The 23,907-nt window shown below is 42.7% G+C and overlaps 1 protein-coding gene across 1 annotated transcript; it reads right to left on the bottom strand.

Moving 5' to 3' along the window:
- Positions 1-1,290: 1,290 nt before the first annotated feature.
- Positions 1,291-8,331, bottom strand: LOC105009204 (pyroglutamylated RF-amide peptide receptor). Its single transcript, XM_010868629.4, has 6 exons — positions 7,789-8,331; positions 5,843-6,001; positions 5,293-5,354; positions 4,813-5,048; positions 4,345-4,442; positions 1,291-2,966 (listed from the first exon to the last, which is right to left on the bottom strand). Exons 1-6 carry the CDS (start codon positions 8,144-8,146, stop codon positions 2,581-2,583), a joined length of 1,299 nt encoding a protein of 432 aa, XP_010866931.1. The 5' UTR covers positions 8,147-8,331; the 3' UTR covers positions 1,291-2,580.
- Between the last annotated feature and the right edge of the window lie 15,576 nt (positions 8,332-23,907).

Below are 23,907 nucleotides of genomic sequence, written 5' to 3'. Positions count from 1 at the left end.
CACTGTAATGAATGCATTTGACATTGTTATAAAATGTCATTACATCTTTATGACAAGTCCAATTTGTACCACTGTACTTGAGTTAAAGAAAAATATTTGTGACACTGTTATGAATGCATTTGACAGTGTTATAACACGTCATGACATCTTTATGACAAGTCTAAATTGTACCACTTTACTTGAGGTCAAGGAAAGTATTCATGACACAATTATAATGGTCTCATGACATCCAATGTCAAAACCAACCACATATGACAGTTGTATTTAATGCTAACACATAAAGCTAAATAGTTTCTTCAAGTTTGATAATCAGGCCTGCTATGACATGTTTATGACAGGTTATGTTTCTGACTAACTGCGCCACAGCATGGTTTGGTGTTTGCTCCGTAGCCGACTGGAAGGCCCTGCGACGGGTGGTGGAAACCGCCCACCACATCACTGGTACCGAGCTCCCGGCCATCGTCGATCTCCAGCACAAGCGGTGTCTGCAGAGGGTGTGCGGCATCATCAGGGACCCTTCACATCCATGCCACAAATTGTTTGTTCTCTTTCCATCAGGCAGGTGGTACAGGTCTCTTCATTCCGGCACCAGCAGGCTCAGGAACAGTTTCTTTCCATTTGCTGTAACCCTGCTGAACTAGGTGACCCATCACTAACCATACCCACCCTTTGTACTACTGGACACTGACACTGCCTTGCCAAGTCTTAAGTTTTCTGTTGTTACATGTACATGTCTACCTCGGGAACCTCATTGGTGCTATCACTGCATTTCAGTTGCACATGCTACCCTACTCCTTCAATTTCATTGTACTGTACTTGTTCAATTACAATTAAGTTGAATCTAATCTAATGTTGTCGTGATTAATGTCAAGTTGTCATATCAAAGACATTGACAGGTGATGTTGTCTCAGTTAATGTCAAGTTGTCATATCAAAGACATTGAAAGGATATTTTGTCTTAGTTAATGTCAAGTTGTCATAACAAAGACATCCCAAACAATGTCAACCTTGCATAAATAAATGACATAATCATCCGAATGACACCTAATGACAACATTCAGAAACGTTAATAATGTTTCCTTCATGTGTCATGTCACGACTATGATAGTATCAGGCCAATGTCATGTCACTCTTATGCACACCCCTTCAAATAAAGCGTTACCCTAACTTCTAATTAGGATCAAGACTTTAGTAAATCTGTTATTTTCACCTTAAACTAGTTAAATCTTCTAGTTAAATCTTATATCCTGAGCAGATATACAATTCTGTGTAACAAACAAGCACCATTCAAGAGTTTTTAAGTTTTTATTAAGTGTTTTTTTCTTGTTAGATTAACATTTTGACATGTTCATTTCACAAACCAAATCTCACTTAGGTCCTTGGAAAAAAGCAGGTGGTGGCATTCATTATCCAGAAGGATGTGCACAACTTGCACCCATGCAATTTTAAAACCAATAATCTCCAGCTATGATTTGCTGCAACTGAGCTCACAAAGTTCAACTGCATCCATCTCTTGATTACATCTAGGCGGTGTGTCAGGTTTTTTACCCTCTCAGAGGCCCCTTCACTCCTGACATGTAATTGAGTGTCATCAGCACAAACATGACAGTTGTTCAAATCCTTTGATAAACATCCCAAGTGGGAGCAGGTGAAGGCGGAACAGGAGTGGCCCTGGAACAGAGCTCTGTGTAAATACATTAGTCATTGTAAATACATTAGTCATTGTAAATACATTAGTCATTGTAAATACATTAGACATTGTAAATACATTAGTCATTGTAAATACATTAGACAGGTTTGGATTCAAAAGGGCCAAATTCCTCTCGTCTGTCAGATGGACATGAAACCAGAGAAGCAAGGTGTTTAGTCTGTTGATGAGACATTCATGATCCACTGTGTCCAACTACTGCCATGGCTAGATGGAAAAGGATGGTGTAACCACCATCAGGGCTCTGGTAAAGAAAATAAGGAACGAGAAAACATTCAATGCTGATTTGATCACACACATACAACCAAGTCGATATCTGTCTTCTGAGTGTGATGTAACTTTTTCAACATTGAGAAAGACCCTTTCCACATGGATATGCCACTTTTGAGGCCCTAAAAGGTTAAAGGTGATTGATTCAAATTCATAAAACGAATCCATTTGTCATCTTTCCCTAGATTGTGCCATCATGATTATTACTTATATTTTAAAGGTATTTTTTAATGGGACAATCTCACTTGTTTGTAATTTTGGTTTTTATTATAGAGACAGAAAAGTGGAAGGTGGAGAGGAGTCAAAAAAGCAGTGGAATTCAAACCCATTCTGACTCAGAAGCGTTCCATTCGCTTAGACCTCTATAAACCATCCTGTCAGTATTTTCTCAGTCACAGAGTTGTTGAGTAAAATACAATCAAATGCCACTGTTGAAAAATCATCAGTAGGGACTCCCTAAGGACATCCAGGGTACTGTGAGAAAACCAGCTGACGTTCCAGTCGACCAATCTTAATCAGCAGGGTCATAGTCATTTCAACTGTACTTTTGGCACCAATTGCCCATTGTGCTTCCCATTTTATATTAACGGCTTCAACAAGAAACTACGTCAACAGATCGACGCTGCTCGCAGGTAGCTCTGAGTTCACAGTTAAATTCTCTGCGGCAAAGGCCGAAGACGACTCTCCGTTTCCTGGCTCGCCCTGCACCTGGGCTCCAACACTCCCGCCACCAATGGTCTCCGTGAAGGCCTCCCTCTTGAGTGGTCTAATGAACCGCACGGACTGGTGTTTTGGTGCCTCCACAGCGCCTCCCTGCTGGTCGGAGTTCTTCCTGAGGCAGTGGGACAGGGTGGCCACGCAGCTCTTCTTGAAGTTCTCGTTCATGAAGGCGTAGACGATGGGGTTGTTGAAGGAGTTGGAGAACCCAATCGCCTGGACGATGGCAATGATCATGTTCACCGTCACCTCGTCGTAGCTCTCCAGGTTTTCTAGATGTGAAGAAAAGACAGTGTTCCAGAATTATGTGTTTGGTTTGAACAAGAGATTAATAAATCAGTATGCAAGTATACCGAAAATGTGCACTTGCCTCGCAAATCACGGCAATATTTATGACTGTGATTGTAATCCTATGTGATCATGATCGTTTATGCTTTAAAGTGCCCATATTATGAAAAAATCTATTTTTCTGGGTTTTGGGGTGTTCTTTTGTGTCTCTGGTGCTTCCACACGCATACAAAATTAGAAGAAAAAAAAACATCCATGCTGTTTTGAGTGAGATATGGGTTTCTGAATGTCCTCTATCTTCAGTCTCTGGGTGAGCTGTTCGAAAACTCCTCGGACTGTGACGTCACACAAAAATTTGAATATTCACACCCTCCACCCCTCCCAACAGAGCATACCTAATGTCTCCACCGTCTATAGGCTTCACCCACCAGGTACAGCAGTAACTTCTTCTCTGATATCCTCCACGTTGTTACTGATTCAGAAGCACCATGTCGAAGCACCACTTAAACTATGCTGTTGTTGGCTGTAAAGAGGAGCACAAAACACTCCATCGCGTCCCAGCCGCAGAGAACAGAAGAGCGGCATGGCTTGAATTCAGTTTTGAAGGCAATGTCCCTGCTACAGTTGGCAAAAAATTGTCGGTTTGTGCTAACCACTTTGAGACGGGCTGTTTCTCCAACTTCGGTCAGTACAAGGCAGGATTAGTCAAGAAACTTTTGCTAAAAGAGTGCGCAATTCTAACTGTGCGTGGAATACCTGCAGACGAGGGACATGTAAGTAGTTCTATACAATTAGCTGTCTTTATTTTGCAATTCTACATGAACTAACCAAGAAGTGTTTTGGCAAACTAACATTTTAGCTAGCTAGTGTTTTGACACATAGTACAAGGTAACGCTAACCAACCCGGAGACTCAGTCGGTCAAGCAATACACATCCCCCGCCGGATATACTTTAGAATAATGCATTTGTTAATATTTTATAATATTATATTTACAAACGGGAATATATTAGCGTTGTCTAGGGCAAAACATGCGCAAATTACGTTACTACTACGCTCTCCCCGCTACCATGGTAACAGTTAGAGTGGGCGTGGGCAAAGGAGCAGCAGCTAATGAATATGCAATGAGCAGCAGAAAACAGAGCACTTTGAAAGGGACTGAAACAGGGTAATCGAGGGAGGTAAGAATCTTTTCCTACAAGCTATTTCCAGCAAACAACTTCAGAAACATGTTTTATGGAACTTATAGACCTATTTTAACTTGTTGAAAAGCAGTCATAATATGGGCACTTTAAACCCTGGGCTATTGCCTTTTTCAGTCTGAATCCTACTGTTAATATAGTGGTGTAGTAGAGCGGACTTACTGTATTCAAATAGCATGTGGACTGTATGAAATGGTGCCCAGCAAATAGTGAACAGCAACACAACGGTAATCATCATTTTCACAGCTCGCTTCTTCTTCCTGTGAAAATCAATGGAATATGTTTCAACATCTTCCTTCTCAAGCTAATTTTCGTTCTCCAATACTTAGAAACACACGTCATCATGGGTAACATTCCAACACAACAGACATGTTTTTTAAAAACGATCTGACTGGCTGTAATGCTAATAACGCCAGTCATCTTAATAGACATACAGATCTATGGTTTGATCTACAAGTCTCCCGCCACGTTCTAATAAAATGTTACTGGATGTAGCACAATTTATACATAAAATGCATTTCAAAGTGCTCTCTCCAATTCAACCATTCACATCCCACAAGTCCATCTCCCACTCTTTAGCCCTTTCCTGTATCAGGAAAGGGCTAAAAGGCATGCGTCTCTGGACAGCACCTGGATATTTTGATGACCTCTCTGTGGTTCATGGTACTCAGGACAGAGGAGTCCCCCACCCTCTTCCTGATCCACAGCTCTATCCCTATACGTGTGTACAGAAACAGCATGGCCGCCATCGGCATCAGGAACAGGGCCACCATGATGAAGGTGGTGTACACCTTTCTGTGGGTCAGGGATCGCCAACGTTCCTGGCAACACACATGGTGGTGGTCGTACAGGAAGTCATACTTCACCTAGGAACAGGTGGGAAATAAGTTTTAGGGTTTTGCGTGGAGGTATTCTGACGCGGTCACTTTAGTTGACCTCACCGACGCGTGTACACTAGTGTGGTCAGCACTCTGGTACAGGAGTCTGAACCAAACGCTGGAGAACTGGGCCTCGGTTTGGACTAGGGGTGCAGTGACATTACAACAGATCTGGTTTCTTCGGAAGATGCTGTGATGTTTATTGTGAGCTAGCAGTGTTCAGGTGACGTACCTCCAGCTGCTGGACAAACAGCATCGGGGATCCCACCACTACGGATGCACTCCACACCAGTCCTAACCAAACAAGGGATGAGTGTCAGCACAAGAAACCAAGGCATTTGGGATTTAACTCCAGTTATTTTCTGAATAGTTTTTTTTTTTTTTATCAAACACTGCACACAATTTTTATATTGTTCCCCGATAGTGAATTTCTGTGCAAAATTATCTTTTTCCTCCCTCCCAAATTACAACCTTTTCACCATATAGTACACTACTTTTAACCAGGGGATAGGGTGCCATTTGTGACAGGCACAAGGTCTTCCTAAATGCAGCGTCCCACTTTTAACATATTGGGAGAGTACAGCTAACTTCTATACATGTGTATTGTGTACAGTATGTAAGCTGTGACTTAAGAAACTCTCTCACAATGTCTGTACCTACAGTATCAACATTTTGCATTATCTGTTCCACTTGCTTCTTCCTCACAACCCTCCCTCCTAATTTATCTCCCCCCCCCCCACTAACCAACTCATAGGGAGTGTAGTCTTTTTTTCCAAGCATACCTAGCAGCTTGTATGCTCTTTTCGGTGTGTACTGCCTCCTCATTTTCAAGGGGAATACGATTCCATGGTACCTCTCCACGGCGATGCAGGTCATTGTGAGGATGCCGGTGACTATAGCCGTGGTCTGGACAAATGGAATGGCCTTGCAGACCAGTACGCCTACGACGGGAGAAAGAGATGTTGGATGTGTCCGTCATGAACACGCTCTCATTTCTATCTATGGAATAACGATGCAGAAAAATACATAACTGACATACTGAGGGGAATCTGTCTGAAATGTCTTACTCTCCCGCTGAAAGTTTCATCATTCATTGGCCTAGAAGTAATTTGAGTAATGAACCCAGACAGAAATGTAGTGACTAGTTAGTGTGTACAGTTTAAGATCAATAGGGGGAACAACCAGACAACTAGTAGTAGTGACTACATTCTACTCAGTAAAATAGCTGTTGGAAAGTCATTGCTTAGAAGCAAGACAAAACAAATACAAACTGCAAGTGTGAGTAGACAATGCCAATGGTCAGATTTCAGAAGTTTTCTAAATGTGGGCGTGGACTCAATGTAAAGGTAATTTCAATATGTAATGAGTCTTGTCGAGTGACCCATTGAAAAGGAACAGAGAGGAAATTGCATTACAAAACCAATGAAAAGTTTGGCCAAGTCAAATATGAGATCATCTGGGATTTGAATATTCACAGAAAAAGTATTCACCTCCCTTAGACTTGTCCATATTTTGTGTTACAATTAAATCAAAATGGATTAAATCAGGAGAATGAGTATTTGTAATTATTTTGTAACAAAATTTGCATCTTACATTTTTTCCACATTATGGACTTTGTGTTCATCAATTTACCATTGAGCTTGACTTAGCTCAGGAGTCTTAATCTGAAAAAGTTATTCAAGTCTAGGATGCACGGGTGTATCTTTGTGACTACATTTGACTACATTTGATTACTGAAAATTAATTTTGTACGATAAAAAAAAAAGACTACTTGATTGTAGAAAACATTATAATGGGTACAACTCCTGTTTGTTTCCAAAACACCCTTTATAATACTCTACTTTCAAACGGAGTCTTGCGCCAAAACCACCATTTGCCTACTGTCCTCTGGGACCACCAGTGAGTCAGGTTGCTATAAGGTCAACCCAACTCTCTCACATTATGTCTCTCAATTTAATAACGGGGCAAAATTACGGTGTATGACCAGACTTTACCTTTATTTTACACGTATTGCTTTTTAGTCCCCATGACTACTTCGCCGCGCGCGTCAGGCAAAAGATGCCTGATGTGCTCAGTGACAAAACGAGAACCTTGCTAAACGAATGTTATATTTGTTCTTCCTTGAAAATGTGAACCCTTAAGTCATGTAATTAACCCCATGCTGTAATAAATATAATTTACTAAGAGCAAAAAAAAACTATGGAAATAGCGTTTCTCCTGATTTTGGACGAAGGATAAAGTGCTCCTCATGATTCTCCAAGTAGCCTATTGAGCATATGAAGACAATTTGTAAAACCCTCCTTACCGGCCAAAAACGTTTGACACCGTTACTTTTTTGAAAACGCCAAAGCCTCCCTCCTTCACTCACCGTAAATTAAATGAAATAAATAAACACCAAAAACCTTGCATTATGAACTAACACAAACGTTCCTCTTACTTGTAATTACTTGCCTGACAACTATTATATTCAGTAAAAATGTACTTATGACAAAGATATGTAGCTTTAATCGCTAAATAGTAAATGTAAATTACAGTATGTAAATGAAAGCTCACAAATCCCCTACATGGAAGCGTTAACACGAATACAATCTTATGGAAAATAATGTACTACTCTAAAGTAATTAACTGGTTGAACGATTTACTAGCAATGATAGCACAGGAGACCTACAGGGAAGACAGGTTTTAATGGAACCACAAAAGTAATTCGTTCTTCCTTGATGGAACTCACCTCCTAGCCATTCGGAGGAGATGTTCTGTAACAAGGTGAACGGTATGCAGAAGAAAGTGATGAGCAAGTCGCTTACCGCCAGAGAACAGATGAAAATATTAGTAGCCGTCTGCATGGATCTTTTACGCACAACTATGTAGACAACCAAACTGTTTCCAACCAAAGCCAAAACAAAAATGATAGCATACATAATCACAAAAATAGTCTTCGCACCCGACGGTAGCTCGGGAATGTAGACCAGCGGCTGTATGTTGTAAGAATCGATAAACTCTTGTCGCGTCAAGTTATAATATTGTAACATCTCTTTTAGAACCTCGGGTGTTATTTTCGTGGACCCCATGTCTGTTGCCGTTGTCATTTTGTTGGAGTATAGTTAAATTCCCAGTCTAGCAGTAGTCTCATATAGCGACTACAGATGTACTGTCTTGTCAAATTGTGTTTTATTAACGCGCTGCTGAGGCTACTTAATCAGTGCCCGCCCGTGCGCTCCTCCGAAACCAAAACAAAACACAGAGCAGCGACTAGATGGTGCTTTGCTTCTGCCCGCAGTTGCAGCAGTGTCACAATGAGACAACTGGTCTTCACTACATTACATGTTGTGAAAGCGCGGCAACTGCTGTAGGCTAATAACTTGGCTGTCCAGGGGAGGTACTCCAATTTGCTATCAATTCAATCGTGTGAGGCATTCGCGCACATTCTCTCTCTTTTAGCCTACTGTCTTTCACAAACACACACACACAGGCACACAGTGGTTTTTACTACAAACCACAACCCTATGGCAGCCTGGAGGGGCGGAGAAAATTCACTGAGCGCTATGATTTCGTAATTTGTAGTTCCATTGACTTATTTTATAAGAAATGCCATCAATCTACAGACAATGTCCCATAATGACGAAAACGCGTTTTTAGAAATGTTTGCCAATTTATTGAAAACAAAACACAAAAATATCTAATCAAGGTACTCAGACCCTTAGTTCAGATGCAGCATCTGTCCTTTGGTCGGCCAGATGTCTCCAGAACTTGATTGGAGTCCACCAGTGGCAAATTCAAATTATTGGACATTATTTAGAAAAGCGCACACACCTGTTATAGAAGGTATCATACTTAACAGTATGTCAGAGCAAAAAACAATACATGAAGTCCAAGGAACTTTGTAAATCTATAAGTGTTTCTCTGCAGAGATGGGAGAACCTGCTAGAAGAATCATTCTGCAGCACTCCATCAATCCAGCCTTTATTGTAGAGTGACTTATTACCCAAAGCCACTCCTGAGTAAAACATATATGACATGCTGCCTGAAAGACACTTGAGAGCATGAGTGAAAACACCACAATTAGGCCTGACTGCCAAGCACTGTGACTGGTGAAAATAAGATACAGCCCCTCACCAGGCTAATTCTATCCTTAAAGTGAAGCATGGTGGTGGAAGCATCATGCTATGGGGATGCTTCTCAGCAGCAGGGACTGGTAGACTGGTCAGAATTAAGGGAAGGATGAATGGAGTATGTATATAGGTCCTTGAAGAAAGTCTGTGAATATCCTTATGAATATCCAAGTCTGTGAAGATCCTTGAGTGGCCCAGCCAAAGCCCAATTCCACTCCAAGTTCAAAGTTTATTTATCAAATGCCCTGAATAACACAGTGTCATTCTGAACAATGAAATTATTGTGATGTGGCACCCAAAATCTACATTGTAAGAATAAAGAATTATATAAAGTAAGAATATAGCAATAATATACATATAACAATGTAAACTAGCAGTCATTTTAAAGAGTGTAGAATGGGGAATATGAACAATATGTTAGAAGCATTGAATATTATAAATATATGAGTGTGATATGCCTGTGTCTGGTACATACAAATTAATCAATCTAATGTACATTGAATGTACATGGAAAGACATTAGAGTATTTGAAATGTTCATGTGTGACTAATATGATCAAAGATCAATGTTGTCGGTTGAGGTGGGAGAGTAGGGAAAGCTAATTATCGCAGTTCAATAATGCTCACTATCCAATCTGACAAAGCTAGAGAGGATCTGCAATGCAAAAAGGGAGAAACTGTCCAAATTCAGGTGTGCAAAGTTGGTAGACTCATCCAAGAAGATATAAATCTGTGATCACCAAATGCGCTTCTACAAATTACTGAATTAAGGGACTAAATACTAATATACCTGAGATTTCATTTACAATAAATTGGTACAAATGTAAAAAAAAATGCTTTCTCATTAGGGTGTATTGCGTGTAGATTGATGTCAAACAAATTAATATAAGAAAAATTTAATTGAGGCCATAACACAAAAATATTTGGAGCAAGTAAATTTGTCTGAATACTTTTCAAAGGCACTGAATGTTTCTTATATTGCTTTCTACTTCAATGCAATGACTGGGCTACTGTACATCTGTACATTTGAAACTAAATATCAGTAAGATTTTCAGTCATTCCAGTTTTTTCAATAACCTAATTTGATCTTCAAGACTTTGGCTTTTTACCTTAACACTACCAAAAATCTAAGGATGTGTTAATTTTAAGCTGTTATTTGTGTTTCATGTTTCAAAACGAGGAAAACATGTTTTTTTGGTCTAAATAATGTGATTCTGTACTTCCATATTGTATACATTCTCTGTGCTCTGAGGTTCACTCTGAGGGAATTTCTTCAAAGGATTTATGTGCTCATGTGTTTCGGATCTGGTACTATTTAACACACCCAGTGTCCACATTGTCAGGGTGAGAAGTGATCATGGGGCCCCGAAAGCCTCTTAATGAGCCGATAGGGAAATAACGATGTGGCCGTGTATCTGTGCTCATTTTCCATGCACACCTCAATCCCGCTCTGGCCCATAGAGGTAAAGACAACCTTAGAGGCCATGTCCACAATGGCATCCAATACAGAGCACAACTGTTGACCAGAGAACTGCCATTTTGAATGTGCATGGTAAATACTAGACTGTAGAATAGTGTCCCAAACGGTTTATGGATTAGAAGTCCATGGAAGAGCTTGCCATGAAGCCTGTTCTCTTTCACATGCTGTCTATCTGTGGTCTTCACAAGTGTGAGGGAATCAAAGGCCCTGCCCGAAGGAAGAATAGCTTCCGAACGTCAGTGCAGGAAATGCGCATGGGTGCCCCCCTGCTGGGACCCCAAGTGTGATTATGCAATAGGATCAGAGTTGTGTGAATATTAAACAAGGCACGAGTGTGTGTGTGTTATGTGAGGAATATATCACAGCTAGGGGCTGTTGTACGACACAATGTGGGGAGCCTAGGTACAGCTCCGTACTAAGGTATACAGTGGGGAGACCAAGTATTTGATACACTGCCGATTTTGCAGGTTTTCCCACTTACAAAGCATGTAGAGGTCTGTAATTGTTATCGTAGGTACTCTTCAACTGTGAGTGACGGAATCTAAAACAAAAATCCAGAAAACCACATTGTGTGATTTTTAAGTAATTAATTTGCATTTTATTGCATGACATAAGTATTGTTAGACTTTCTCATGATCCGGGTGAATCTCTGGTGCATTGCGTTTTTTTTTTTTCACATATCAAAGATTATCAACCAAATGCAGCATCGTCCAAAAATTTACGTGAATGGATTCTTTAAATAATAAATTATTTTATAGCACTGGGATTTCACTCTGTATTATTTGCACAGGAGCTCTTGCTGAAATAACATGATCTTATCAGTCTTTTGTTTGGTTGTGAATGAGCAAGTGTGCTGTCCTGAGGGAGAGTTCGCCATACATCAGCAACTGAGGCATGGGCAGCCATTTCCAGAATCCAATATTAGGGTTTACTCAAGAAAAGTGTCAGTGGAGAAATTATTGACAATAGCTGGAGCACTCACAAAAGTGTGGATCAGGGTTTGAGAAAATGCAAAGGAACGGGAATAAATCAAGGATAGTGAAACATAAAATGTCTGTGAGTGGATATGCGGAAATACCTGGACACTGACACAATTTTAATAATTTTGGATCTGTACGCCAACACAATGGATTTGAAATGAAACAACCGAGATGCAATTAAAGTGCAGACATCCAGCTTTAATTCAAGGGGTTGAGCAAAAATATCGTATGAAACGTTTAGGAATAGCAAACCATTTTCAATTGTGGTATGCTTCGGATCATGAGCCATTCCAAGCCTTCTCCATACTTTTTTCTTGCCCCCAGAATGTACCAAACTGTTGATTTTGCCACTCCCAATGTTCTTGTTATCTCTCTGATGGATATTATTTTTTTTGCAGCCTAAGAAGTGCCTGTTTCACTTGCATTGAGAGCTCCTTTGACCACATGTTGTGGTTTGCAGTATCAGCTTCCAAATTCAAATGTCACACCTGGAATCGACTCCAGAACTTTTCCCTGCTTAATTGATGAAGAAATAATGAAGGAATAGCCCACACCTGTCCATGAAACAGCTTTTGAGTCAATTGTCCAATTACTTTTCATCCCTTAATAAAGAGGGGGCTACATATACAAAATCTGTAATTCCTAAACCCCTTCCTCCAATTTGGATGTGAACACCCTCAAATTAAAGCTGAGAGACTGCACTTCAAGCCCATATTCATTATTTAACTGTAACTTGAATACATTTTGGTAAACAGATAAAATAACAGAACTTGTGTCAGTGTCAAATTATTTCTGCAAGTGAAACAGGCCATCCAATAATATGATAGAATAGATCTTCGTCACCGTATGGATTTGTCGTCTTGTTGACGTTGTGTAATGCACCGATGAAGCATTTGCATAGTTATGTGAGCTAAACTAATCATTTTATTATATTACTACTAATATCGGACATGAGTTCCAAGTGTCAGATGTAATAGTAAGTTCTGTCTGCACAAAAAGTATAGAAAATACAGGTTTCATACCTCTCAAAGGTGAAATTTTCTTCTCTGTCCTGGCACCTCGTTGGTGGAATCAGCTTCCCTTGGAGGCTAGAACAGCTGTCTATGTCTGTCTTCAAAAACATCTGAAAACCCACCTTTTCATAGACAACTCACAATAGTCTTTCAGTTGCCTTTTGTTAGCTTCTTATGTTTTTTATTCATTTGTGTGGTTCTTCTTTCCAGCACTGACATTTGCAAAACTAATTCATTGAATAGACACTACTAAACAGTGTGGTTGTTTTACCAAGCTCTTTTAAAATGTATGCACTTACTGTTGGTCGCTTTGGCTTGCAGCATTCTCTAAATGACTAATGAACGCGGTAGAGGCTGGGACAAGCTAATTAGAAGTAGCAGGCAGCAATGCGTTATTCAATAGCATGTTTTGGGCCGTAAAAATAAACGTATAAATTATTGTAAATAATTAGCATATAAGCGCTATAAAAATAATAATTTGATAATAATAATGTGAATTTTCCATTTGCACCGTCGTCTTTTAAACCATCAATAATGAGTGTGTGAAGGAACATCAGAATCGTGCTCTAATGAGTGCTCTGATGTGATGATGCGACAGCTCAGTTGAGGCTTTACCAGCATTCAAAATGTGTTTAAGGGGGCCAAAAAGATCACAGCGCGTCACGCTGCCTCTTTTCTTCTCTCTTCTCTTTACTTCACTTATCTCCCCCCTGCTCCTCACCTCTCCACTTATCTCCTCCCCTCCACCTCCCTCCCCTGGCGTGGGGCGGCTCAGTCCTTCTGACATCAGTGGGCTTATCTCTGGCCCAGGTGTGGCTGCTCCTCGCAGGCCAGAGGGGTAACACCCCGCCAGTCTCTTTTCTCTCTCCTGTTTCCTTATTACTCCCTCCCTACGAAAAGCTGGACCACGTCTGATGACTTTGCTGCTGTCATGGGTGGCTGGCGGGGTAAGGAATCCCGGTTTCACTTCGTGCCTTACTCCTCCCCTAATCCCCACCGGGCTCCCCTTGGGATGGCATGCTGTCGGAGCTGGAGTGACGGTTTGGTAAAGACGTCAGGTTAAAGTTGAAATGTCAGTTCTGGTGAAATGTCGAAAGTAGAGCACCACCTATATGGGCCCAGGTGTAAGGCTTAGCAAGGATGCTTCATTATAAACGAGGTGGTTTATATCCTAACTGCTAATTGTCTGAAAGCCGCAGGTACATTGGCAGGTACACCTCCTCTAGCCTTATTTAATCAATTTTTCTTTTCCACTCCTTGGTTACAGCAGGAGCCCCCGGAGGAAATCAGGCAGTTCACATTGATCCGGTTAAAATGATAAAAATATGAAGCATGCCTTCCCTTCTGCTAGTTTTACTTGAATGCATATACCTCCACAGGTCAGGCAATTATTATAAATGCTTTCATGATGTCTGTTGATCCAGCCGTGCTTTCACTGTGTTATTGACATTCTGAGGCTATTAGCTGCACTGAGTCACCACTGGCTACGCTTCCAAAGTCACCACTGGCTACGCTTCCATACAGGCCTCCCCTAAAACATACACGTAGGCAAATAGCATGCACACACACACACACACACACACTGATATTTTGAATACATGCCTACGTGTGTGCTTGCACATACATACACACTGGCAGTGTGCATGCTGTTACGGATGCACGCACGCATACACACACGTGTATGTGGGGGACGGAGGGTTAATGGTCGGAGGTGGATGTGGGGGACGGAGGGTTAATGGTCGGAGGTGGATGTGGGGGACGGAGGGTTAATGGTCGGAGGTGGATGTGGGGGACGGGGGGTTAATGGTCGGAGGTGGATGTGGGGGACGGGGGGTTAATGGTCGGAGGTGGATGTGGGGGACGGAGGGTTAATGGTCGGAGGTGGATGTGGGGGACGGGGGTTAATGGTCGGAGGTGGATGTGGGGGACGGGGGTTAATGGTCGGAGGTGGATGTGGGGGACGGGGGTTAATGGTCGGAGGTGGATGTGGGGGACGGGGGTTAATGGTCGGAGGTGGATGTGGGGGACGGAGGTTAATGGTCAGAGGTGGATGTGGGGGACGGGGGTTAATGGTCGGAGGTGGATGTGGGGGACGGGGGTTAATGGTCGGAGGTGGATGTGGGGGACGGGGGTTAATGGTCGGAGGTGGATGTGGGGGACGGGGGTTAATGATCGGAGGTGGATGTGGGGGACGGGGGTTAATGGTCAGAGGTGGATGTGGGGGACGGGGGTTAATGGTCGGAGGTGGATGTGGGGGACGGGGGTTAATGGTTGGAGGTGGATGTGGGGGACGGGGGGTTAATGGTTGGAGGTGGATGTGGGGGACGGAGGGTTAATGGTTGGAGGTGGATGTGGGGGACGGGGGTTAATGGTCGGAGGTGGATGTGGGGGACTTACCTCAAAGAGATGTTTCCAAGAAAGCACTTCACCTACGTTATTAATTACGTCTTTAACAAACATGATATCTAACTTACGTACTATGTTTTGTGGCTTTCGGTAGGAATTCTGACTGAATTTAAATCCAATCAAAAGTATTCATTGAGAGTTATAGAGCAATTCACAACTATATTCTAATTTGCCCAAACCCCAGAATGAGGCCCGGCATGAGACTTGGAAGTCAGTGGGTCATGAACAGTAGTTGTCCACGACTTCAAGTGTTTTGAAAGCAGATGAACTGTGCTTAGTGAAACATGGAGGAGGACGGCATGCGTTTTAATGGATCTTGTCCAGGATTAGTTTCTGTGTCGGAACTTGTTGAGCGTGACGGAGCCCGCTGGCAGGGGAGCGGCGGTGTGCAGGGGGGTGGCGGTGTGCAGGAGGTGAGCAGCAGATCAGTGGGATCTGGTTTCTGGTGCATCAGGTGTCTTTGAATGTGAGTGGTGCTTCTACACGGCAACTTTCTCCTGGGCTCTGATGATTCGAGCACCCCCCTTTATCACACAGATGTCCCAAGTTGCATCCAATTCTCCTTATGGTGCACTACATTTGACCAGGCTCCAGTGAGATGTAGGGTATTAATTGAGATCCCCATTTGGCATGCAAGAATGGGCTCTACACATCCACAGATGTCAGCCAGAGTGTCAATGGGCACGGGTTTACCTCACGTCTGATTAACACGTTGGTGATGAGACTGGAATGTTAACACGAAAGACGCCTACACACAATGTGGTCACCATGGCTCCATACCGAGGATGACACAGAGAAAATAGTGACTGTTCAACAGAGCTACGTTCAAGAGGTGCTGCTTTTTTGTCTTCTGCAGCATTCGCTGGTCTTTAGATATTCAATCTTGTCTCTCAAACTGTTGATATCTGAGGGTTATGGGTGTCTTATAAAATAAAAACAAGTAGGTTTTTATAAATTGTTATTAATACAGCAAAATGGATGCTTTAGTTGTGAATGCAAATTATGTTCATGAGGTGTCTTATGATGAGGTGTCTTTGCAGACCTGTTTTCCTGTGTAAGCATAGCTCTCAAGCTAAGCTCCAACCCACACAACTTCTGATTGTTTTGGAGCTCTGTTGTAGTTCTGCTGAATGTGACCTTGCATCACCAAGCATAACTGTCCCTGTAGGTAGACAACTCACAGCTGCTCGTCCTTTCCTCAGGCTGCTTGTGACATTCAGGAGTCCTGTTAGGCCAGGGGTTTGGACAGGGCACTTGCAATGCCATGGCTCTGGGTTTAATTCCCACAGGGACCCATGCATTAACTTTGTACGGTCTGCATCTTTCCGTCAAAAGCAGGTAAAAAAGTACAAGTACATTACAACGAAATGCAGTTTGCGTCTAACCAGAAGTGCAAATAATGGAGGGCAGAACATTTACCAAGTATGTACAAGTGGAATGTACGAATGTATGGATGTGCAATTAATGCAAATGCACTACATAGGGCTATTCTAAATGTACAACGGAAGCAAATATAGGAGGGCAGAAAATGTACAGGTATTAAGTGGAATGTAAGTGGGATAAATAGTTGTGTGGGTACATGTGGCAATTCTCAATGGCATCCTGAATTTCCAGTGGAGGCAAATTGAGGAAGTAGGGTGGCATGTGCAACTCAAATGCAGGGAAAGCAGCAATGAGGTTCCCGAGGTAGACGTGTATGAAACAATTGGCTGGGAGGTTTTCACCACCCGTTGCAGGGCCTTCCGGACGGCCACGGGGCACCGCCAAACCACACTGTGGCGCAGTTAGTCAGAATGCTCTCGATATCCTTCAGAGCCTTGGCAAAAGCTCCCATTTCCTTTCTGTTTCAGAGAGGTTGTTGGTCTGTTTGCCAGTACTGAGTGTGCCTTGTGCAGGGTGGAGAACACAGCCAGGCTGTCTCTCGGAGGGTTAGCCTCTTGAGGAGGCACATCCCCCAGCTGTGGTCACATCTTCACAGATGGCCTTCACCTCCTCCTGTTTGTCCGCTTAGAGTTTGGGAAGCTCTTCTCAGACATCCTCTCCTCCAGGCTGCTCTCTGGACCTCGGCTCATCGTTCTTCTGAGGTTATAGAAGAAGAACTCTGGCCATGTTGGCACACTGATCTGATGTAGATATTTACCAAATGCATCCTTTTTGTGACATGCCCACATGGCTCTATACTCCAGCCACTGGCGTAGCGTGGTGATGCCGGGCTGGGGTGCAAGCTGTCCTTACTGTGTGGATGGATAAAAATGACAGGCAATCAGCTTTAATTTCAGGGTATATTGATGTAGGATGAACTATTTACAAATAACAGCATATTTAATTCATAGTTCCCCTACAGGATTACAGGCTTTGCATTTGCATCTGCAGTTGGTACGGGCCGTGACCGTCTGTGACTGACCCAAGTCTGACGTAGCCTTCAAGAGACCATACCATCACAACTTAAAGAGCCTATGCATGAACAACATAAGAATCGAGTCCCACAAAAACACACAGAAATGTGCAAAATATGTGCTTTCTATTTGTGTGTTTTCACACAAATCAGATCTCATTAAAATGCATTGCAAAAACCATTACAAAATATGGGAGGCAAATTTGTGCAATTGTGCACATATCAGGTCTCACTAAAATGCACAAACACATGCAGAATCTGTTTATGTGCAAATTTGAGTGTGACACTGTGTTGATTATTGATAGGCTGAGAATGAGAAAACCACTCCTATTTTAGTAGACATTGTTATTTAGATGATTTCCCAGAATGCATCAGATTTGTAACATACATAGTTACTCAGGAGGAGGAAAAGTTAAGGCGCCATCCTTTCTTCTTCCATGGCAGAGGTGAGGTGAGAACAAAGTTAATGAATATGATTGTTCTCAACCCGAAAGACCTCCTCTTCCATTCTCAAAGAAAGTATTCATATAGGAAGATGTACAGTAATTATGTACTCCACATTCCTCCGTGACAGATTTTACGCTCCCATGGAGTGGGTTAGGGTCAGGGGGCACACCCACAACAATGGGTTCACAACAATGGGTTCACTCCTTCTCTGACACTGTGTGATGTTCCACTGTGGTGTTTTAGACAGTTTTATCACAAAACTTTTTTTCCTGGCTTGACCTGTGTGGGTGGGTTGAGGCGGCAGGGGGGCCAGGCATATAGTTTAAGAGCAGCTGTCGTCTGTTTTCTCCCATGCCCTTTCACAATTTTAAACATGATATTTCAACCTAAATAGTATGTTGTTAAAACGTCAAAAGTAGTGCGCTGTAAAACCATTTGGGCTGCAAATGTGCTGATACTGTTATGTCATAATGAAAATGGACAGTAGGACAGTGGGAAAGACATTATGCTCACTTAGAGCATAAGCTTTCACGTAGTACCTTATTAGAGTGGCAGACGTTTCTGAGAACAATCACCCTCTACATGGGCGAATGACAAGCGAATGTTCCACCTTTCACGGGAAACGGAAAAGACAGGAGCCTGTCTTGTAACTTCCATGTTTGGTCATTAACAAGGCCACATTCCATCCACATTTTCTTGGATCTGTCAAACCATGCTGGACAGAACGTTTTTGGTTCCTTGAAAAGGCTGTGAATGAGGGACATGCTTCCTAGGTGTTGTCACGCCTCATGCAGGTCGCAGCATCGCTGACAAAGCAGCAGCGTCTTCTCCTCATTAAATTAATGGCCGTTCTTCCAGAGGTTCTTGGTGAGTCTGAGGCACTGGAAGACCCCTGTAAATACACCCGAAACTTAGAGACGGAAATGAACAGCAAGATCAGAAATAACTGGGCTTCCTTTGTCACAGTGTTTTTGTCGTCATAGATGCTGTACTCGAGACCTCATAGAGTACAATTTGAATGCACCTGTTGTACGATATATAGCCGTTTTCATAATTCACTGGTATATCTAATAAAGCTGAGCCAGTCCGGCCTTGTGGCGATCTCCACACAGCCACTAGCACGGGTTCCCAGTCCACACCCTCCCACACCTCCTAGTCACCCTATTCCTCTGTTTCCACATTCACTGTCACCTAATTATTTACTGCACCTGCCCCCAATGATGTCATCAGCCGCCCTGCTCACAGCTTCAATCACCTAGCCTCAGTCACCTAGCCTCAGTCACCTAGCCTCAGTCACCTAGCCTCAGTCACCTAGCCTCAGTCACCTAGCCTCAGTCACCTAGCCTCAGTCACCTAGCCCTGATTGCCAGGTCTTAATGTTGTGTGTCTGTGGAAGACGTAGACTCATCCAGATTGTTAACCCAGTTCCCAGAGTCTTAAACTCACCTTATTTTTTGTTCCAGTTTCCCAGGTACTCGAATTGGTACATTTCACTTCTGCTTCCCTTTTGTTTGAATAAACTTTGAGCACTTGCATCCTAGTTCCTGAGTCCAGTCGTGTATCGTGACACTTGTTATTGGGTCCCTTTGGTGTTGATTTTTGCTGTTATAATTTGCTTGGCCCTGCAAGGCCACGCATGGTCTCACAACAGCCCAAGGTTCGGATGCCTGTCGTGCGTTTTTTAATTTCTCCACCAGTGAGATGTGCCATAAACAAAACCTTTGAACTACCCAGAGGTTCCACGGCCCTTGCTCATGGCCATATTTCTATACAACTAATTAAATCTGTGGCGAGGAGGTTTCACTTCTTCAAAGACTGTATACTGCAGCCAGCTGTTGAATTCTCTTTCGCACGTCTGAAACTTAATTTGAGCCAAGTATTAACACTGGCTTTGATCTCTGCAGTCAGCCTGTACTTTCAATAGAAAATGTACTCCCTCAATTGCACAGAAATGTGTCTTCTGCCTTCTTGACTGTCCAACACACCCCGATGCACATGGACAGTCACAACCCTCCTTTCTCCTTTGCAGTTTTGCCTTTCGACCTGCTTGGCTACAGCCACACAAAAATCTACAATACCGTATAACACTGCAAAGACAGGTTAGCAGTGAAAACATCATGAAGGCAAGGCTACAAACAGCTCATTTAGCAGGGGCTGCCTTCTCTTCCATTAGGAATAGGGTAGGCTGGGGTAGTATTAGCCGTAGGCCACAGATCTTAATAGCTGTCACAGCTTATTGAGTGGACACTTGTTGCTGCTGAAGTGGCTGCGTAGGTTTCTGCGCTTATAACCATGGTGACGGTTTTCACAATTGCTTCCTTTCAAAGAGCACATTTTAGCCGGCTCCATGTAAGGGACAGCTCGTTATTTATTGGGGGCCCAAGGTGAAAAAAGTAGTTGCACTCAACACTCCCTTGTATTTAAGAATATTACAACACCCTTGCTCCCTAAATATTATGACAGAAGTATTGATTACAAAGTAGACCGACCTCAGCAAACCAACATGCACGTGCTACCGCTAATTGCATAGCTTCCTCGACAGTACACCTGCTCATACAGGCCAGGAACCGGTGACCCTCTGCCCCACAACACATGCAACCTATTTCTTCGACAACGTCTTGAGCCATGTGATGTAGAAGTCTTTGTCAACGGATTACCTGAACCTTTTACAAAAGCGGGGCTCAGAGATGGTCAATGAATTCCTATTGCAATTCACAGAGGACACCCTCCAGGGGTCTTGCCACTCTTTGGATGGATTTGTATAGTTTTGGTGAGTGTTATTTCTAGTAATAGGACATGTAGACACATAAAGGGATTTGTAAAACTGACAGAATGTGTCACAATATGTATTTATAGCGTCATAGGAGCAGGGGAGTAATTTGGCATCGAGCTTCATGTATTGAGTTTAGGGGTACAAACATTATGGACATGAAAGTGAAGGGAATATTTTATGCCTGTGGAGATATAGGCCCTTCATTTTTCAAATATACCATTAAAATGTATTCCAAAACCAGCCAACAAGAATTTAGTACATTAATTTCCAGAGAGCTGGCAGGCATCAGAATGAGACCTCCTCATTTCCATCTGAACAAGAACCCGGCAAACAAAGGGTTGGCACATCACAGATCAGGGGGGAGGGGAAAGCAATCACACAATGACAGCTGGCATTATATTCCTCAAGCCACATAGCAATGTATTAGTTGGTAAAACATGGTCATCTCGCTACAGTGGCTCTGAATACAGGATAAGATGAATTACCAGATTTAATTGAACGTCTCAAAATGAAGTGTGCCTTCCACATTGCTGTCTATGATTGTGAAACTCGTACTCTCGTAATCTCTTCACTTTACGAAAAAGCCTGCAGCATTCTTAAAAGTCACTATCAAGTTAATTATACAGAGTACATGTCTGCCTCGAATCTCTAAACAGTAAACTGTAACAAATATACAGCTCTGGAAAAAATTAAGAGCCCTCTGCAAAATAATCAGTTTCTCTGGTTTTACTATTCATGTGTTTGAGTAAAATTAACAGTTTTGTTTTATTCTATAAACTACTGACAACATTACTCCCAAAATCCAAATAAAAGTGTTGTCATTTAGAGTATTTATTTGTTGAAAATAACAACTGGTCAAAATAACCAAAAAATATGCATTGTTTTCAGACCTCAAATAATGCAAAGAAAACAAATTCATATACATTTTTAAACAAGAGTTCAGAAATAAATATTTGGTGGAATAACCCTGATTTTTTTATCACAGCTTTCATGCATCTTGGCATGCTTTTGACCAGTCTGTCACATTGCTGTTATAGGTATCTTTATGGCACTCCTGGCACAAAAATTCAAATTGCTCTGCTTAGTTTGATGGCTTGTGACCATCCATCTTCCTCTTTATCAAATTCCAGAGGTTTTCAATGGGGTTCAGGTCTGGAGATTGGGTTGGCCATTACAGGGTCTTGATTTGGTGGTCCTCCATCCACACCTTGATTGACCTGGCTGTGTGGCATGGAGCATTGTCCTGCTGGAAAAACCAATTCTCAGAGTTGGGGAACATTGTCAGAGCAGAAGGAATCAGATGTTCTTCCAGGATAACCTTGTACTTGGCTTGATGAATGCGTCCTTCACGAAGACAAATCTGCCCGATTCTAGCCTTGCTGAAGCATCCCCGGATCATCACCGATCCTCCACCAAATTTCACGGTGGGTGCGATACACTGTGCCTTGTAGGCCTCTCCAGGTCTCCGTCTAACCATTAGACGACTAGGTGTTGGGCTGAAAATTTGGCTCGTCAGAGAAGATTACCTTACTCCGTTCCTCTACGGCCCAATCCTTATGGTCTTTTGCAAACTTCAGCCTTTTGCTTCTCATTGAGAAAGGGCTTTTTTCTAGCTTAGCCACGACTTCAGCCCTGCCCCTAGGAGCCGGTTTTGAACCATCCCTGCCGTGCACTTCACCCCAGCTGCTGTTTGCCATTCTTTTTGTAGGTCACTTGATGTCATCCTACGGTTGTTGAGTGACATTCGAATGAGTTGACGGTCATCTCAGTCAGTGGACAGTCATTTTCGCCCTCTGCCACTCTGTAGCTTTGTTGTCCCCAATGTCTGTTGCTTGACCTTGTTCTTATGAACCGCCTTCTTTAAAATGTTCAGGATGGAAGCAACCTGATGCTCACTGTATCCCTCTGCCAATAAAGCCAGAACTGAACCCTTCTTTTCCTCACTTATTTTTTTATTCCATTTACCTTTGAGGTACTACTTTCTTTTTGTTTTTGCCATCCAGCTGGTTCTATTGCAGGAGGATAGTGATGACCACAGCAGTGGTTTTTATACTTTTCCTTGTTAAATTAGATTTGGTTCAGGTAATCACCTAATCAGTACCTCATTAAGTAAAATTATGTGTGCCTGTGTTAAAATTTAACAGACACTGGAATGGAATGGCTGCCACACATGTAGAGATGCTGATTTAAGAAAAAATAGGAGTGGTCTCTTAATTCTTTCCAGAACTGTACATTTGAAAATGAATCCATCTCTGCACATCAGTGAAAGAAGTCGACAGCATTTTCATGTTACCCTCACATTAACCGTACCCTACTCTAGAACACTCGGAACATCTCTGCACTTGCCAAAGTATCTTTTTATAAATAAGGAGTGGAACTTGATAGCACCGAGGTATCCTTTTCTTGAGCATGGCTCCGATTGCAGCAAAGACCCACGAAATGTGGCCCAAATGGCACCTTGTTGCCCAGAAGGCCCAGCGTGGCCATACAGAGACAGAAAGGCTGTGCTGTGTAGGCCTGTTTGTGTGACCACTGTAGACCACGTGTGTGTACAGGTGCTCCGTGAAACAGAGTGGTGTGTCCGTGTGGCCTGTTGGAGAGGCCCGGTCAACAGGTGAAGTTCAGTGCTCACGTCATCCGCAGGCCTCATACAAGGACACCTGTTAGGGCCTCTGATAAGACCCAGTTATTCCCTGGCATTCTGTCAGCTTTTCCCTTTCGCCTCTCTCTCCTGTCTGTCTCTTCTTACTCTCTCTCTCTCCTGTCTCTTTCTCCCACTCTCTTTCCCTCTCACCCTCTTTCTCCCTCTCTCTTTGCCTCTCTCTCAAGACATTCTCTCCTGCCTCTGTCTCCACCCTCTGTTTATCTCTCCTCTCGCATGCTCCTCTTCTCCTTCTTGCTTTCTATCTCTGTATCTTCTTTCTATCTTTTCCTCTCTCACACTACACTGATCTGCAAGCTGCCTGCCTGCCTGCCTGCCTGCCTGCAGCGTTCAATGGCTGTCTCAAGAATGCACTCTGGTAGGGAGGGATCAGGGTTTGATGTGCCACCAATGCTCCTTATAGGACACATCACTGCACCCTGTAAGGCTCTATAGACTGGCTATCATAACATACCCACTGGTAATGTTAAGGTCCACTGGTTTACAGTATGCTTATTTTCAAAACTCTCTTGGACAGTTCTCCTCTCTATCTGACATGTTTACTGCACACGCTTCGTCCTCCACATACAGCTCTGATAGTCAC

Source organism: Esox lucius, chromosome 6 (assembly GCF_011004845.1).
Source record: "Esox lucius isolate fEsoLuc1 chromosome 6, fEsoLuc1.pri, whole genome shotgun sequence".
Lineage (NCBI taxonomy): Eukaryota > Metazoa > Chordata > Actinopteri > Esociformes > Esocidae > Esox > Esox lucius.
The sequence above is the reverse complement of the archived record's forward strand: the minus strand, read 5'-3'. Positions and strand labels throughout refer to the sequence as shown.